Here is an 18,653-nt window from a genome sequence, read left to right on the forward strand (position 1 = left end):
AATGTCCCCTGGGGGCAAAAACGCAAGTGACCCAGGAAACCTTCTTATTGATTTTTCCTTCAAAATCTTGAGTAATCAATACCCACTTTGGTGGTAGAGTTGGAAAAATGTTCTTTGCCCTTGACCCATAGATGCCTCCCAGGTGGCCGGGATGAACTCAGCTTCTATCTTGGGAACCAGCACTACGTTATCAGATAAAGTTGGTCAGCTCTATGCCAATATAGGCGAAGGGTGGCACAGTTTTTAAAATTAGAATGCTCAGACACATCACATATTAGCTTTCTAGAGCTGCTGTAACAAACTACTATAAAGAGGGTAGCATAAAACAACAGAAATTTATTCTTTTGCAGTTCTGGAGGCTAGAAGTCCAAAACCAAGGTGTTGGCAGGGAAGGCACTGGGAAGGAATCTTCAGTTGGCCGTTACCAACTTCTGGTGTGGCTGGCAATCCTTGGCATTTCTTGGCTTGCGGGTGTATCACCCCAATCTGCCTCTGTCTTCACACAGTCGTTTTCCCTCTGTGTGTATCTCTGTTTTCTCTTTATATAAGGACACTGGTCACTGGATTAGGGCCCATATCAACTCAGTATGATCTCCTCTTAGTTCACCTAATTACATCTGCAAAGACCCTATTTCCAAATAAGGTCACCTTCTCAGAGTCCAGGGGGCCTGGACCTTATCCTCCAGTAGACTAGACATGAATTTTGGGGAGGATCCTGTTCAACCCTGTACACACCATGGGCAGACTGGCTTGTGGTGACTGTGCATTCATTTCTCCTGGCCATTGTCCTCACCTGGCCCTCTGCAGGGCGGGCCTCCAGCCCAGCCAATGCCAGAGGGGTGCTTGCCCCTCCCTCTAACCCAGGAGCTCCTGCCCCATCCACCCAACTTCCCTGACCCACCCTCCTGCCTCACTTGTAATCTCTGCTGTCCCTCAGCACAGCGGGATATGATTGTCACCACCAAAGGATGCCTCCCTGCTGTGGAGAGGAGTGTCTCTCTCTAACTGTGGGTTCCCCGACAGATTTTTATCTGCTGCTTTGCTGCCTTTCTTTACATTGTGTTCATAAGAGACCACAATTCCCCACTTTTATACACGTGGTCGTGACAACTTGCTTTCACTCTGAGGTAGAAAACATCTATTTGCATTTTCTTCGCCTTCTCTCAACCCCCATATCTTCTGGGGAAAAAAAAAACCAAAACATTTTTTTCATGCTATAGTACAAACCCTCCTGTAATTATTGATGTTTCTGTCCTTTGGAATGCTTTCTTGGCTTTCCATTTCTCTTGCCTGCCAAGCACACTTGACCTGTGGTAATGTGAAGGTCACAACAGTGCGGATCAATCTCTTCCACGCAGTCTCATTTGTCCAAGGCACACAGTTTCATGAGATGAATGAGATTAGAACAGTGTGAGCAGGACAGCATAGGGAGGATGGGGGAAGGGGTGCTGCCAGGTTGAGGAAAGAGGTAAGATCAGAAGGTTGATCAACATGGCAGCAGGGCTCTGGGCCTCAAAGCAGAACTACAGATTAGATGTGTTAAACCAGAAAAAGCCCTCGGGAAACACAGAAATAGGAACTTTCAACTATCTAAGAATGCAGATTTAATGACCCAAAAACTAAACTCCAGTAGATAAAGGAAAGTACTTTTCTTTGGGGAACTATGAACTAATCTGGTGGTTTATGGTGTATTGATAATGGCAAGAAAATTTGAGACTAACGTTGTAACTAGCAACTAACTTAATCTTTGAAGGGCATTTGCACAAAATACCATTCATTTTCCTAACCAGCATTTAACACACTGGTAGATGTCAAACTACTTTGCAGATGAATATTTTAGGACGTAAAGCATTTTCTATCTTGGGCAACATGTTGGAATCACCTGGGGTCTGGAATGAACTAGTCAAGGGTGAAGGCAAAGCATTAGTGGGTTTTAAAAGCTCCCCAGGCAATGCTAATGGGCAGCTACAGTGCAGAACTACTGGTATAAAAAGTCAGAACTTACGAAGATCATTACTACCCAGCACATTTACTACTAAGCAGAAAAATGCAATCATGTCTATTATCATATTACCCTACCATTAGTCCTTGCATCAGGAGTGAATACTTTTTCCAGAAACATCAAGCTTTTTCTTCTGGCTAAAAAGTGCGTACAGTATTTTCACTTAGCGTGAGACTAAAATGAATCAATCAAGAAATTATGTATTGAGTGATCAGAGGGTCAGAGGCAAGGGTGGAAAGCATACAAAGTAGTACAGAGTGTAGATCTCCAAGGATCTCACCATCTAGACCAGAAGTTGGTAAACTACAGCCCACAGGCCAAATCTGGCCCCTCACCTATTTCTCTAAATAAAGTTTTATTGGAACACACAGCGATGCTTTAAGAAAAAAAAAAGGTATCATCTATGGCTGTTTTTTGCACTACAATGGCAGGGTTGAGAAGTTGTGACAGAGACCATCTGGCCTTCAAAGCCTAAAATATTTACTATCTGGCCCTTTTTAGAAAAAGTTTGCCAGCACCAATTTAAACAAACTAACCACCACCACCACCACAAATATATACATATATATGTCTCCTATTGTGCTTCTTAACTTTCCAGAGAGAATAAGATTAAATTAAAAGCTCATTTAATGAATGAAGACAGCTGGACCACCTTGAATAAAATTCTAGATCAAGTTGTAATTCCATCAGTGGCAGCAAATGAGGAGAGTGTGACTAGTTACCAGGCAGAGCTCAGCAGAGTCACTGCTGATGTCTTTGCTGGTGCCTAACAATAACATCTAACACTAGGACTTTAAAAGCAAACGTGAGCCAATCTTTTGGCCTTACCTCTAGTAACAGCATAGGAGAGAATACAGGGGTCCTAATAAACAGTCCACAGAGGCTCACCCACTTACCAAAAGAGATGTAACATGTGAATATACTGATTCTCAAAGGATTCATAACTGGAAATAATGCCGCTCTCATCTATGGCTTGACCATTCTTATACCAAGTTACCTCTGGCTTGGGCTGACCTGATGATAAAGAAATAAGAATATTATTATTATGTTAAGCATTTTTAGAAAAGAAAGTCATAAAGTTATGAACAAGAATGGGTAATAAGCAATAGGGATGAGCATGAGTGATATGTCAGTGGGGAAACTGGAAAATCTTTTTCTCATCGATAGATACAAAGGCATCATTCAATAAGCACTACTGAGCATGTTACGTGCCTACAGTGGGGCTGCTCTGGGTGGAGATGGAGCATAAAAAATGAACAGTGTTGTCCCTAATCTCAAGGAGCTATTAAGAAAAATTATCTAAAACTTAGAAATAAGGCAAAAATGTGGATAGTATCCTCTTTTGATGTCAAATGGGGGCAAGGATCCACCTCAGAATTATCTAGGGGAATGTACTTTGTTTCATTCAATGATTACCACTGATTAAAATTCCCAGATTTAGTTACTTGTAAACTTGCAGATTTTTTTCCAACAGAGATGTAAATAATCTCTGTCTGGCAGAAAAGATAACTCGGTAGTTACGGTTTATTGCCCTTTAGGACACTAACCAGTGTTTTACCTAACCCAGCAATCTTATCCTAACAGTCCTTTATTAAACTGCCTATAAATATCAAATTCCTCAAACAGTCTTTGACCAGGTCTTAATACTTTCTGGTTCCCTCTTTATTTAAAGAACTGAATAACATCTTTGAAATGTTCATTTCATATTTGCATGGGGGTTGCTTCACCTTTTGGAGAACTGCAACAGTGCTCAGAGTTGAGTGTACATTGTGGTACAAAAGAGGGTCGAACAATGTGGATTAGCAAATGCCCTATCTTCTGAGGATGAAGGCGTCTGGAATGCAGGTTTCCCAGGCTGGTACTGTGCATATGTGACTGATGTCATTACAGAAATTGACCTATGCTTTCTCCCTCAGAAGAGGATCTTCCTCGCCTGGTGATCATTAACCGGATGGGATGCTAATTGGCTAATCTGGTAAATCCCCCAGGAATTCCATTTACCCCTTGGGGGTTTTTTCCTCTTGTGACAGGGCAGGAAAGTTTCCAGTGTGTCCCAAAGAGCTTTGTCACTAGCCTCCATGTCACTGAAAAACGTATCGAAATGTGCCATATATACAGGAGGAAAGCCCGGTATCTGGAAACAACACGCCATTCTGAATCCATCCCAGGAACATTCTTGTGTTTCTGTCTTATTTATCACATGATTTTTGACAAGCAATCCCAGAGACCACTGAGAGAAGAACTCCATGTTTTTCTGAGACATGTACCACGGATGGGACCCGAGGATGCTCAGAGCCCCTGTCTCATCTCATTTTGGGTCTCCCAGCTAGGCCACCTCTGTGCCAACACCATGAATGTGCCCTGTGGTAACTGCAGGTGTTCTCTTTGCCCCTCCTCCAGGTAGGCACCTGAGTAGTCATTCCCCGGAGCCAGGAGCAGACAGAGCTGCAGGCAAGGACACGTCCTTCTCCGGCAGCTGCTTGGCTGAGTCTCTTGCAGGCAAATGACTAAACCACCAAATATGAGCTTCCCTGAAAAACCATCAAGGAAGCTGCTGATCGTAATTCACTTCTGCCTGCCCCCCTTTGTCAGTTTTATTAGATTCCTTCTTAGGAAGCATTTAATTGCACCTTTTTTTGTGTGTATGTGTCTTTTGAAGAGTGTCTATAAAGAATGCATGAGCTGGGCCTGGGGAACTCCTGCTCATCTCCTGGACTCCAATTTCTCATTCAGACTGATCAGGGCTGATTGATTCCCTCAGTTTCTTAATGGCTGACTCGTTTTTTCCCTCTGTGGGGTATAGATCTGAATAATCAGCCAGAAATGAGACTTGCATAGGGAAGTGGTATCTTGTACCTTGTGGGTGTTTTCTTTTCTCCCTCCACTTGCTGGAAACCTCACCCGAAAATCCTACCCTTGTTTTTTAAGCCTACCTGCAAGTCACATATTGAAAGCCACCTCCAGAATGTTGCACAAGTATCTGGCTAATGTATATGGGGACCAGTAGCCAAGTTTAGAGAACATCCAAACACTGGGCCTTCCTGGGGAGTCATGGGGTCCTGCTCTGAAGGCTCAATAGTGGATATGTGCCTGTCCCGCTATTTGAATGGCTATGGACAACACTGAGAAAGGGCGCGGGGGCTCAGCTCTGGGCTCAGAGAGGCTGAGTACACAGTTCTACACCCCAGCTTCCAGACTGAAGACGAAAATTGATTACGACTCCTGCTAAGGAAACGCAGCCATTTCAGAGGCTGGCTCTTCTATCTGGACTTAGAAAAAGGGATCGGGGGAGAAGAGCTTTCTGTCTGTTCACAGGAAAGACCACTGGTGTCTCCATGTTTTTGAGGGTAGAGACATAATCCAAGAAAGTAAAGCAACCCACAAGGTACAAGATACCACTTCCCTACCTGATTATTTGGCTTCTATTTTCCTTTGTTTTTCCTTTAAAGATTTTATTTTTCCCCTTTTTCTCCCCAAAGCCCCCCCGGCTATGTAGTTGTATACTTTTGGTTGTGGGTCCTTCTAGTTGTGGCATGTGGGATGCCGCCTCAGTGTGGCTTGGATGAGCAGTGCCATGTCCAGGCCCAGGATCCGAACCAGTGAAACCCTGGACCATCGAAGCAGAGTGCGCAGACTTAACCACTCGGCCACGGGGCCGGCCCCCTGTTTTCTTTTAATAACAAACCCTTTTTACCCCTGGGGTGGGGAGGGCACCAATTCTGGCTCAGCTGTAGGCCGTTTATTATCCAGTCAAGGGAAATTCCAGTCCCTGCTTTTCCTCCACCTGTGCCTTGGATAGAACCCCTTCCTTGCGGATGAGCACGACTGAAGAGAGCAAGCAGCGGAAGACACGTTTAGCCAGCCTGAGGCTATCAGTAAAAGAGCGAGGGAAGAAGAGTTCAATAAATTGCCTAAAGTGACTTTACTCACGCCATTCCTGTGTGCCACAGGAAATTTACAGTGGATCATCTGAAAAATAACCAGCGTGGGAGTTGCCTAAGCAAGAACCACAGTGTGACACGAGGAAGACCACTAAAATGCATCCAGGAAGTGACTCAAGGAAATCTTTTGGAAAAAAGTTATAGAGGATTTAGTTGCTCAATCGGTTACTCAGAACTAACTTCCCAGGTGATTTTCCCAAATGATGTTTTAATAATGCCTTTGTGAGCCAAAAACCCTGATCTGCAGGGAGATTTCAGACGGCGATTAGCTGGTGATCATTACCAGATATTATGCAGCGAAGCACAGTGTCTGACTTCTCAGGAACTTTCCGGGAAAGCAAAGTAGATAAAAAACAAAGTGTGCACCTCTGGGGCCCTCCTGGGTCGGCCATCCTTTCATGCCACATGAATCTGAAAAATAAGAACCCCAGGCATCACCATTTGTTCTGACACTTCTCTGACTTTCCTAGGAATTCGAGAAACCACGCAGTCGGTTGACGGCTCTTGAGGAGAGAGGGAGCATGGAGTTGCTCTCCTGGCTTACAGAAGGCCGGGTGTCGGCATTCAGGCTGGTGGGGAGGTTGGAAGCCCTGGGGCAAGCTTTGTCACCTGCGGCACTGCTGGCCTCTGGGCCCAGTGCTTGGTTGCGGGGCTGTCATGTGCACTGTAGGATGGTTAGCAGCATCCCTGGCTTCGATCCACTAGCTGCCAGTAACGGCCTTCCCCAAAAGTCACGACAATCAAAAATGTCTGCAGATATTGCCAAATGTCCCCTGGGAGGGCAGCCCCAGTTGAGGACCCATCGTCTGAGGTAGATCGCAGGGCAGCCAGAGCACAGATTGAGAGGGAAGAATTGCATGAGCCTGTAGCTGGTGCCACCTCCTCTCATCTCTTTCTTTCTCTCCTTAAAGACTTTTCATATTGGAGTTAAAAATATGTGTATGTATATTTGCCTCCAAGAAAAGGAGATGACTAAATGCAAACAGGAGGTACTTTGAAATTGGGAAAGCACTGCTCCTTCCGAGTACCAGACAGGTTCCCCCAGGGAGGGCGGTGACTGGGCTAGCATTTTTGAGCAAGCACGTATTCACAGATACAAGTAGGCATTAAACTCTTGATTAGTTACCAGGTATATCATTTCATTTAATGTCTCCTAAACTACCTAAATGGTTATCAATACCTCCTACATCTTACAGATGAAGCTCAGAGAGGTTCAACAGCTTGCTCAGGAGCACACAGCTCACGTGGCTGCAGCTCTGGGATCCCCTTCACAGCTGTGCAGGCTGACACCTTCAGGGTGTAAGGTACTCCCGAAGCTGCGCAGTGCACAACTCACACAGGTGTGTGGCAGCCCTAAGAACGCAGGTCTGTCTAAACCCAGAGGACCCTTTCCACTCTATCCTCTGGGTACAGTGCTAGCCCCACACTGCCAAATCTATCCTTTGTGGAGCCCAAGTCTGGAAATAACATTTTGCTCTATCCAAACAGTAGGGTCCCACTTCTTTCAAAGGTGAGCAGTTCTCGTGTACCAGGAAGCTCAGGAAAAGGAAAGCCCACACCACATAGGACACATTTAGCATGAACAGGTGAGGGGCGCTTAGAAGCTGCAATGGTGAATCCAGGGATGCTGAGGGTCCTAAAACAGAAGCCTGAGCTAAGCTCTTGCTGGTAGAGGCTGGATCTCAATGGCCACAACTTTTGTAGAAGGGGCAACCCCCCTCCGTATGGGCGTAACAGCTTCTAAGCCATTCAGGACCAATTCCTCCTTCTTTCCTCCCACTTTTCCAGGTTGTTTCAGATACCTTGAGAGACAGAGTGCCAGGGACAAGTTTCCTGACAACAGTTCAAGGTTTCACCACCACCTGAAAACCTTCCGATGAGTGGGAAGTGAGTAGAAGGTGAGGGAATTGGGACGGGAGGTGGTCAGTATCTGAGGACTCTGCCCCTGATGCAGGGCTGGCTACACAACTTGCAGGGCGTGAGTCAAGATGAAAATGAGGGGCTCCTTGTTCAAATATGATTAAGTTATTAAAGATGGCAACAGCAGAGCATTAAACTGAGCGCTGGGGCCCTTCTGGGCGCAGGGCCTGTGTGAAGGCACAGATGGTGGGCCCACGCAGCCAGCCCTGGCCGGTAGACGTGTTCCTTGGAAAATCCTGCTTATGAGTGCCTGCTCGTCCTTCCCTCTGAGGCCTCTCCTGCTGTTCCTGCTGTTCCCACAGCATTTCCTGAACCTCCAGATGTTCTGTTTAGAAATAGGGTCAGTCCTCAAAAACAAAAAAGCATTCCCAAACTGTTCCCATGTGAAACACCCGAGCTCTGTGAATATCAGGGTGAAAAAAATTACTTTAGGAGAGCACCCTGCCTTCTCCTCTCAGGAAGAGTGTGTGCAGGAAGCAACTTTGCGCTGAGACCTGAGGTTCAGGTTAATGGGTAGAAAGAGCGGTCAAGTTGAAGACGTCACATGTTAGCATCAAAAAGGAAGAAAACTGCATGGGCGTGAGACAGAGCACATGCATGGCCTGGGAGAGAAGTTTGAAGAGCTGTAGGGATGTGGGGAGAATTATTGAGCCAGAGAGATTGAAAAGACAATTTTAAGAAATTTTGCTCTGTGATTGTGAATTGGACCCTTTGACATTCTTTAATAAAGACTCGAGTTGCATTTCCAATTATTTTTAGTTAGAGGACTTTTTAAATGCAACTATGTAGAGATAGGACCACATAGGGTCCTTGGTTGACATGGGTTATATTTAAAAGCATCGTAAGCGCCTCTCAGTGTAGCTGGTAAATTAGTTGCACAGAACAGGAAGAAAATTCATCCGCAAGATGGCAAATAGACAACTTCTTTCCAGATTAAGCGACAAGTACATGTGGTAGTTGAGGAATTGGAGGGTTCCAATTGGTATAAAAAGGCCAGCTTTGACACTCATTATTCACCTAGAAATCACAGTAATATCTAATGGAAAAGTTGTTCTTAACTACATTGAAAGAAGTATCTAAAAAAAAAATTCAAAAGGACAAGTTTATGATAGCCATCTTGCACAAAAATGAAGATGTTCAGAGACAACTTGGTGAATATTGTTGAATTACTGTATGAATAAATAAATAAACCGTTATGAGTATGGGTCCAACAGTAAACGAAGAACCAAGAAAAATGAGTGGGGACATGCTGTCCTCTCACTGCTGAGGAAAGGTGGGCCCAGCCTTGCAGAACATGTGCAGAAAGAAAAAGCTTTTCTGTTAACACCAGTGTACTTACTCATCCTATTTTAGAGGTTCAGGCTGGTGATGGGAGCTAGAGCTGTGGATTTGATTTGAGACAAAAAGTTGATATTTCTCAGGATTATTGAGCAAATAATTTTAGGGCTAAATGTAAGCATAAGGCAGAAAGAACAGAATCTAAGTCCAATTTTACTTTTTAATTAATTAATTTTTTTATTTGCTGAGGAAGATTTGTCCTGACCTAACATCCATTACCAGTCTTCCTCTTTTTGTGCTTGAGGAAGATTCACCCTGAGCTAACATCTGTGCCAGTCTTCCTCTGTTTTGCATGTGGATCACCACCAAGCATGGCCACTGCCAAGTGGTGGAGGTCCACAGCTCGGGAATGGAACCCAGGCTGCCAAAGCAGAGCATGCTGAACCTAACCACTAGGCCATGAGGCTGGCCCCAGAATTTTAATTTTTTGTTGGCATTTTGCAACTAGAAGTGCAAATTGTATTCACAATTTCATCAACTGTCCTTGACTCAATACAAGATATGGAACAAGGCTTGGCAAACATATAAAAGCGCAGCTTTAGAAAGAAAGAGAGAGAGAGAAACAAAGAAAGAAAAGGAAAAAAAATAAAGAGACAGAGAAAAGAGTATTAGATTTAGAATCATCCTGCACAGAAACATATTTTGTGTATTTATTGCTGGTCTGGTAAATTTCCCAAAGATAAGAACCATGTAACTTACAAATTTTGTATTTTCAATTAGTATATTGATTTGGACATGGAGCATAGTTAGAGTTTATTATCAAAGAAAAGCAGTGGGCCAGGAGTGAGAAGCTCTAGTCCTGACCCTTCCTTTTATAATTTTTGAATGGCAGCATAGCAAAGGTGATGAAGAGCTCTAGACCCAGATACTGTAGGTTCAAATTCTGACTCCACTCCTTACGAGCTCAATCAGCATGTCACAACCTCTCTGTGCCTCAGTTTCCTCATCTGCAAAATGGAGGCATAACAGTTGCATATACTTCATAGATTGTTGCAAAGATTAAATGAGTTATTGCCTGTAAAGCTCTTAGTACATTGCCTGGCACAAAAGTAAATGCTCAATAAATGTTAGCACTAATTATTAAAAAAAAAAGGTCTAGCTTCAAGTTGGAAACACTAGGTCATCTGGCTCATTGATCAGCTATGATGCTCAAGTCTCTGAAGTGCTTCTCCTTTCTATAACAGCTTTAATAAGATATAATTCACATACCCTACAATTCTTCCATTTAAAGTGTACATGTCAATGGCTTTCAATATATTCAGAGTTGTGCAACCATCACCACAATCAATTTTAGAACATTCTCATCACCCCCAAAAAGACTCCTACACCCCTTGGCTTTCACCTTCTCATCTTCCCATAACCCCCACCCCCCAACACACACCAGCCCCAGGCAACCACTAATCTACTTTCTGTCGCTATGGGTTTCCCTATTCTGGACATTTGTTCTAAATAGAATCAAATGATATGTGGTCCTTTGTGACTGGCTTCTTTCACTTACCATAATTTTTCAAGGTTCATCCACATTGTAGTATGTGTCAGTACTTCAGTCCTTTTTATGGCTGATCTGCAAGCCTTCTTAGGAGCAGCTATTGGCACAGAGGGATGACTACCCTGGCTCTCCACATTCCTAGGAGACTTACCCAGACTAGTGGAGGGGTGTGGGGGGCAAGGAAGAGGCTCTCATGGCTGGAAAACTCTCCTGACCAGGAGGTATAACAGGACTGAAGACAAAAACCAGGCCTCATTACCTGCCAGGGACAAATCTACATCTAGCTCTGCCACTTACCTGGCTGCAGTACTGAGCCTATTTCTTCATCTGTAAGAGGAGATGGTAATGTTCTAAGGATTAGAATAATGTATGCAAATGACCTAGGAAGAATCGGTTATAATTGGTTTCCAAGATGATAAATCAGTAGAGTCTAAGGAAAGACTTCACTTGTTTCATCAATTTCCTTTTCTTCTATGGGTTACCACAATGATTTTTTTTTTTAAGTGATATACCAATTAATGTCTAAAAATTTCTCCTGACCAAAACAATCTTGAGAAAGAAAAAAGAAGCTGGAAGTATCATGCTTCCTGATTTTAAACTATACTACAAAGCTATAGTAATCAAAACAGTATGGTATTGGCATGAAAACAGACACATAGATCAATGGAACAGAAGAGAGAGCCCAGAAATAAACGATACACGCATGTATAGTCAATTAATCTCTGACAAAGGAGGCAAGAATATACAACGAGGAAAAGACATTCTTTTCAGTAAATGGTGTTGGGAAACTGGACAGCTACATGCGAAAAGAATGAAACTGGACCACTACCTTACATCATATACAAAAGTAAATTCAAAATAGATTAAAGACTTGAATGTAAGACCTGAAACCATAAAACTCCTGGAAGAAAACATAGGAAGTCAGCTCTTTGACATCAGTCTTAGCAATATTTTTTTGGACCAGTCCCCTCAGGCAAGGACAACAAAAGCAAAAATAAACAAATTGGACTACATCAAACTAGAAGCTTTTACACAGCAAAGAAAACCATCAAACAAAAAGGCAATCTACTGAATGGGAGAAGATATTTGCAAATCACACACACAATATGAGGTTGATATCCAAAATATATAAAGAATTTACACAACTTAATACCAAAGAACAACAACCCAATTTAAAAAATAGGCAAAGGACTCAAATAGATATTTTTCCAAAGAAGACATACAGATGGCCAGCAGGCACATGAAAAGATGCTCAACATCACTGATCATCAGGGAAATGCAAATCAAAACCACAATGAGATATCACCTCACACCTGTCAGAATGGCTATTATCAAAAAGGCAAAAAATAACAAGTGTTGGTGAGGATGTGGAGAAACGGGAACCCTTGTGCACTGTTAGTGGAAATGTCAATTGGTGCTGCCACTATGGAAAAACAGTACGGTTGTTCCCAAAAAATTTTAAAATAGAACTACCATAGGATCCAGCAATTCTACTTCTGGGTACTTATCCAAAGAAAACGAAAACACTTATTCGAAGAGATATACGCACCCCTACGTTCGCTGCAGCATTATTTACAATAGCCAAGACATGGAAGCAACCTAAGTGTCCATCGATTGACGAAGAGACAAAGAAGATGTGGCGTATATACACAATGAAATATTACTCAGCCATAAAAAAAAGAACGAAGTCTTGCCATTTGTGACAACATGGGTGGACTTAGAAGGTATTATGCCAACTGAAATAAGTCAGACAGAGAAAGACAAATCCTGTGTGATTTCACTTATATGTGGAATCTCAAAAGCAAAACAAATGAACAAACAAAGTAAAACGGAAACAGACTCATAGATACAGGAAACAAACTGGTGGTTACCAGAGTGCAGAATGGTAGGGGGCAGGAAAAATAGGTGAAGGGAATTAAGAGGTACAAACTTTCAGTTATAAAATAAATAAGTCAGATGTAATGTACAGCATAGGGAATACAGTCAATAATATTGTAATAGCTTTGCACGGTAGCTAGACCTATTGTAGTGGTCATTTCTTAATGTTTATAAATATCGAATCACTATGATGTACACCTGAAACTAATAGGATCTGTATGCCAATTATACCTCAAGGAAAAAAAATTTTCTCCTGGTATAATATTCGCCTCTAATAGTAATTTACAAGACATGACTCCTTCCGTTCCAATTCCCAGGGTCCTCTGCTACGGTTAGAAAGGGAAGAAAGGATAAGTCAAGCTATCAAGAGTCGGGGTGACATTAAAGACCTTATGTGTCATCTATGACTCCTCCCCAGGTGACTGCTTCCTGACAGCGAAGCCCCACAGGTTACAAGGTTGACGAACACACTATTTGACTCACATAGTCCTTTCAGTCACCACATAGCCCAGGCACAGGGCACTGACTATAAAGGAAAGGACAGTTAAGTCAGGCTGTGGTTCATGTTTCGTGGCTTCTCTGAAGGTGAGAACCTCTGAAGACAGATTTATCATTCTCTGCTAGAGATGGGTAACCAAGATTGAATTACTGATATCAGCAGAGGGGGCTGTGGGGGGGTTCACAGACAACCTTGGAGGGAGAACACATTAACTGGAAAGGACACAAAATTTGCAGGTTTTTGTTTTTGTTTTTTAGCTGTGTGATCCAGGGCAAGTTGCTTTCTTTTTAAAAATTTTGTTTACCTTTAGTTATGCAGATTCTAAAGGCATACATTCATATTCTTAAAAATACACATAAAGGTAAAATCTTCCACAAGCACTATCCTTCCATCTCAATACCTTCCCAAGAGGAAGGGTTTGCTATCCTTTCGGGCATTTTTCTATCATTTCCATATATAGTCATCTAAATATATATATGATTTTGTTGTATGCATGGCATTAAATTATATACACTTGCCATACAGTTGGCTTATCTTACTTAATCATACGTTTTGGCAGTCTTACAACGTCAACCCAATCCATCAAAGGCTGCATCATTTTTTTAAAACCGCTCGATGATATCAGTAGTGCACAGCACGTCAATAGCACAATTAATCTGTCTGTTCTTGTACTGATGACATATAGCTTGGCTGGAGTTTTTTAGACTTACGAATCTGTCTCAGAAAACATCCTGGCACACGCCTCCTCGGGCCCATAAGTGGGTCTCTAGACTAAATGCCAAGAAATAGAATTGCTGGATGAAGAAGTATTCACATATTACATTTTGATAGATACTCCAAAATGCAGAATTAAGGGCCTGGATTCCTGGGTTCAAATCTTAGCTCTGCCACGTACTGGCTTATCTTCTCTCTGCCTTGGTTTCTTCATTGGTAAAACTAAGATAACAGCAGTATGTACCTCATTTGGTTTTTAGGAAAATTAAGTGCCTTTGTATAAAGCTCTTCTGTACAGCACAGTAAGCACTACGTAAGTGTTAGCTGCTATCAGGTGCTTTGGGTTTAACGTCAGCAAAATTACAAAAATATCTTCCTCTCAAACTGGTGGAGAACAGGTAAGAGGTTAGAGGAGAATTCTTTGAACATTTAAGCCCTCAACTGAGGCCAAGTTTTACTTTGGCTGATCTTCCCTGCACAGATAGCTGGCGGCGTGACTGCTGTCAGCAGGAAGGTTGCTGACAACGGAAGGGGTAAGGGAGGGCTCCCAGCCCACATGCAGATAATGGGTAACCAGCTCTCCTGGAGCTGGCAGGAAAGCCAGCTGTCAGAGCGCTTTCTCACTGGGGACAGGAGGGATTAGTTCTGATTACCCAGCCTAATCTAATGACAGTTGGGTTCCTGAATTTGCCATCTGAGTTACTATACATTTGGATGCCACACCTACTGTCACTTAACACCCAGCCCCTAGGTTACTTAGGGGAAAGTACTCTCTCCAAAGATGGGTTCTAAAAATTTGGGAGGTGGAGGGAGACAACTAATATGTTTTGGGTGCCTTCTCCATGTCAGCCCCCAGGCTGGGCACTTCATAGACATTATTGCATTTAATCCTCACAGTGAACTACTAGGTAAGTGTTCATTCCCGTTTCACAGACAATGACTTGTAAGTTTAAGGTAACTTGAAAGAGTCGATATAACAGACCTAATTCTTCACTGCCCGCAAGTGGCAGGGCTGAGGTACGAGTCCAGGTTTGCTGAAGCTCAAGCATTGTGCTCTTTCTTGGATACGACTTTAGGGTTATATATGAGAAACAGAGGCCAGAAAATAAGCCCATAAAAAGATGCTCAGCATCATTAGTCATTATGGAAATACAAATTAAAACCACAATGAGATAGCATTTCACACCTGCTAGGATGGCTATAATAAAATAGATGGCGAAATGTGGGCGAGGATATGGAAAAAAACAACCCTCCTACGTGGTTGGTGGGAATGCAAAATGGTACAGACACTCTGGAAAACAGTTTGGCAGTTTCTTAATAAGTTAAAGAAAAATGTACCAAAAGACCCAGAAATTCCATTCTGAGGTATCTACCCAAGAGAAATGAAAACATATATCCATACACAGACTTGCACACAAATGTTCTTAGCAAGATTATTCATAATAACCCAAAATTGGAAATAACCTAAATGTCCATTGGAAACAACCTAAATGTCCAACTATTGACTAGATAGACAAAATGTGGTACAGTCATACAGTGGAACACTACAGAGCAATCAAAAGAAGCAAACTAGGATACACGGCACAACATGGATGAACCTCAGAAACATTATCCTTACGTTCAGTCACAGAAGCTAGACACGAGAGACCACATAGTGCATGACTCCACTTATATGAAATGTTCAAAAGAAGCTTTAGAGACCAAAAGTAGATTAGTGGTTGATGGAGGTGGAGGCAGTGGGGAGAACACAAGTTAACAATAAATGTGCATGAGGGATCTTTTTGGGGTCATGAAAATGTTCTAAAACTGATCTATGGCAATGGTTGTGCAACTTGATAAATTTAACTAAAAACATCATTGAATCGAACACTTAGAAAGGGTGCATTACACGATATGCAAAATATGCCTCAATAAAGTTAATTTTTAAAACAGAGGCCAGGAGACAAACTTTTAATAAGCACCTACAAGATTCCTTGCCGCATTGCTTGCGATTGCAGAAGACTGGAGGTGACCTCAACGTCCATCAATAGGCATCTGGTTACAGTGTATCTATACAATGGGATTTTTTATTTTTAACAGCAATGGGCATTAAAAAAGAATAAGGCAGTTCTGTATGCACTGATATGGAATAATCTCCAAGACATATTATTAAGTGAAATAAAGTATAGAAGAATATATAGTCTACTATCACTTATATAAGCAAAAAATGAAAAATATTCGAATATGTTTATTTATACACATAATGATTCTAGAAATACACAAGGAACTGGTAACCTGGCTGCCCCTGGGGAGGAGGCCCGAGTGTCCTGGGAAAGGAGTGGACGTGGTTGAGATAGTGATTGTCTCTGCACATCTTTTTGGATATTTTTAATTTATAAATGTTACCTAATAAACAAATACAATTTAATAAGATTGTCCCCGAGCTAACACCTGTGCCAGTCTTCCTCTATTTGGTATGTGGGGCACCAGCACAGCATGGCATGATGAGTGGTGTAGCTCCATGCCCAGGACCTAAACCCACAAACCTTAGGCCACTGAAGTGGAGCATATCGAACATAACCACTACACCACCAGGCCAGCCCCATAATTTTAAAATATTAATATTGAGCAATTCCAAGTCCCAGACACATGGATATGGTGAATGCTGAGCAGTAGCTGCTGCTCTCTCTCTCTGGATTTGTTTTGAATTTTTTTTTTTTTTTAGGTGGAATAGGGTCTTCCTACTGGTACTCCTCTCCTCTGCTATTTAAAATCTGTGGCAGTGTCCAGTTCTTTAAGGGAGGGTAAAAAATAGCTCAAGGTTAAATAAACCCTTGAGAGAGTTTAGTACCTTCTCTGATTTTACAATTGAAAAATGCTCCTGAAACATAGGCAGGTTAAAAGAGTTTTCCATGGGGCCAGCCCACTGGCGCAGCAGTTAAGTGCACATGTTCTGCATCGGGGGCCCAGGGTTTGCCAGTTCAGATTCCGGGTATGGACATGGCACGGCTTGGCAAGCCATGCTGGTGTGGTAGGTGTCCCACATATAAAGTAGAGGAAGATGGGCATGGATGTTAGCTCAGGGCCAGTCTTCCTCAGCAAAAAAGAGGAGGACTGGCAGCAGATGTTAGCCCACGGCTAATCTTCCTCAAAAAAAAAAAAAGAGTTTTCCAAGGTCACACAGCTTGTTAGTGGTAGAGTTCAGGATTCTTGATTCTGATTTTCAATTTACTATGTTGAAAGGATACATTCCTCTGCCTATCTTGTCCTTGTCCTCTCTCAGGGTAAAGACAGGGAAGAGAGGAAAGACCATAATGCTATAAACATGCAGAGCATGACAGTGTTGTTAATGAGACCAACTTTCGTGAATTAACTGGTTAAAATGACTTTGATTTGAGGTTGAATGTGGTGGGCTGATGGTTGCGTTCAAGCTAGGCATGTGTCATCAGGGTCATCACTGTGTAGTGAAGAAACCCTCCCTCTGGTTCCTCTTCTTCTCCTCCACATTGTCCCTGGCTCCCTGTGTCCTCATGCTGGCTTTTCCTGTAACAAAAAACCCCAGAGCAACTCCGAGTTATACTTTACTGGAGACTGTTTATTTTAAATGGGACCAAGAGGCGACACCCTGTGGAATTTCAGGCATCAATCAGTATAGTGGAGTACCTGGGAAATGTCAGGTTCTCTTCCGTCCCACTCCCAGCCCTGTAGTGGGCAAGAATAAGACCTCCCCTGGTGTAATGAACTGAGCCTGGAGTTACTACGAGGAACCAATCACCTCTCAGTAAGTAAACCGGCTCAAATAAGTCAGCTAGTTGAGGACCAGGGACAGGGTGCTGTGGAGAATGTCAGTCTTACCTCCGCCACCTTCCACCATCATCCTTCAACCCAGCCAGTCTGAAGGTCTTAGGAGAAAACTTTATTTTTGCCTCCTCTTGCCTTGTTTTCTGAAGAATTTTTTTAATCTTTCTGTATCTAATCTTTTTTTTGGTGAAGTGTGCCTGAGAGAGAAGGCGCACCACACCGAGCGAAAAGCGCCGGGGTAGGAGTGGAATAGTTCTGTATCCAAGCGTCCATTCCATTCAAAGGCAGGACCATTCTGTGGGAGAATATTCTAACTTGGCCCACCCTACATCTTTAAAGTATGAACACTGCCCATGCTCACCTTATGACTAAGGGAAAAGATAGCATGACTTTAGCGGCCTTTCTCCAAAATATCCAAAAGCTCCTAAAGCAGCCCTTTCAATGGTCCTCCTAACTCCGTTCCACGCCACTCCCATCACTCGAGCCTGGGGACAGTGGACTCTGATTGGTGTAGAGTGATCAAGTACTCTTGCCTGGTGATTGGTTCATTAACCAAGGTATAAGCCAATCAGCACATGCCTCTCTCAAGAAAGTAGCTGAGCAGTGATCCAATCAGGGCAAAGCTTTGGTCTTTTACTCTGTCCTCTAAACGGGAAAAAGAAAGCCTGTGGACTCAAGGGGTGGCTGATAGCCATATGAGACTGAGAGAAAACTAGTGAGGCTGTGAGGTGGAAACTAAAGCACAGAGAAACACAGCCTCCAGGAATGCAGAGAACCTGACCAAACGCCTGGACTTCTCAGTTCTGTGAGCAATAAATGTCCGCTATTGTTTAAGCCAGTTTGAGTTGATTGTTACATCTAGAAAGCATACTGAATCATCCATACCTTCCCCTCCCTGGCCCATGGTGCCTGAAATTCCTACCAGAGGGCCTCTATTCCAGATCTCTATGTCGGATATGCCTTCACCAAGCTATAGACAGAAGTAAAGGATTTACGATTAGATGGCTTAATCAAAGAATGTTTCTCCTAGAAAGTTCCGGGGACAACTGTAGAAAACGTAGCCTAACCAAACGAATTTCTGATTTCTATTCT

The 18,653-nt window shown here is 42.8% G+C and overlaps 1 protein-coding gene and 1 long non-coding RNA gene across 6 annotated transcripts in view; one reads left to right on the forward strand and one right to left on the reverse strand.

The window, feature by feature from the left end:
• Positions 1-18,653, reverse strand: part of ALPK2 (alpha kinase 2) — a 117,546-nt gene that overhangs the window by 94,710 nt on the left and 4,183 nt on the right. For all 3 annotated transcript variants that reach the window (XM_023647881.2, XM_001489132.6, XM_014727820.3), the window contains exons 2-3: positions 6,227-6,354; positions 2,899-3,016 (exon numbers count right to left, since the gene is read on the reverse strand). In XM_023647881.2, the coding sequence (XP_023503649.2) occupies positions 2,899-3,016; positions 6,227-6,350 (242 nt within the window). In that variant the 5' untranslated portion in view covers positions 6,351-6,354. The remainder of the gene's footprint in view (positions 1-2,898; positions 3,017-6,226; positions 6,355-18,653) is intronic.
• The window catches only part of LOC102148549 (uncharacterized), a 47,830-nt gene that overhangs the window by 26,265 nt on the left and 2,912 nt on the right, over positions 1-18,653 (forward strand). Inside the window, exon 3 of one of the 3 annotated variants that reach the window (XR_001377403.3) lies at positions 7,732-7,841. The exons of the other annotated variants lie outside the window; for them this stretch is intronic. This is a non-coding gene — a long non-coding RNA (uncharacterized lncRNA). The remainder of the gene's footprint in view (positions 1-7,731; positions 7,842-18,653) is intronic. 3 annotated transcript variants of the gene reach the window in all.

This window comes from Equus caballus, chromosome 8 (genome assembly GCF_041296265.1).
Source record: "Equus caballus isolate H_3958 breed thoroughbred chromosome 8, TB-T2T, whole genome shotgun sequence".
Classification (NCBI taxonomy): Eukaryota; Metazoa; Chordata; class Mammalia; order Perissodactyla; family Equidae; genus Equus; species Equus caballus.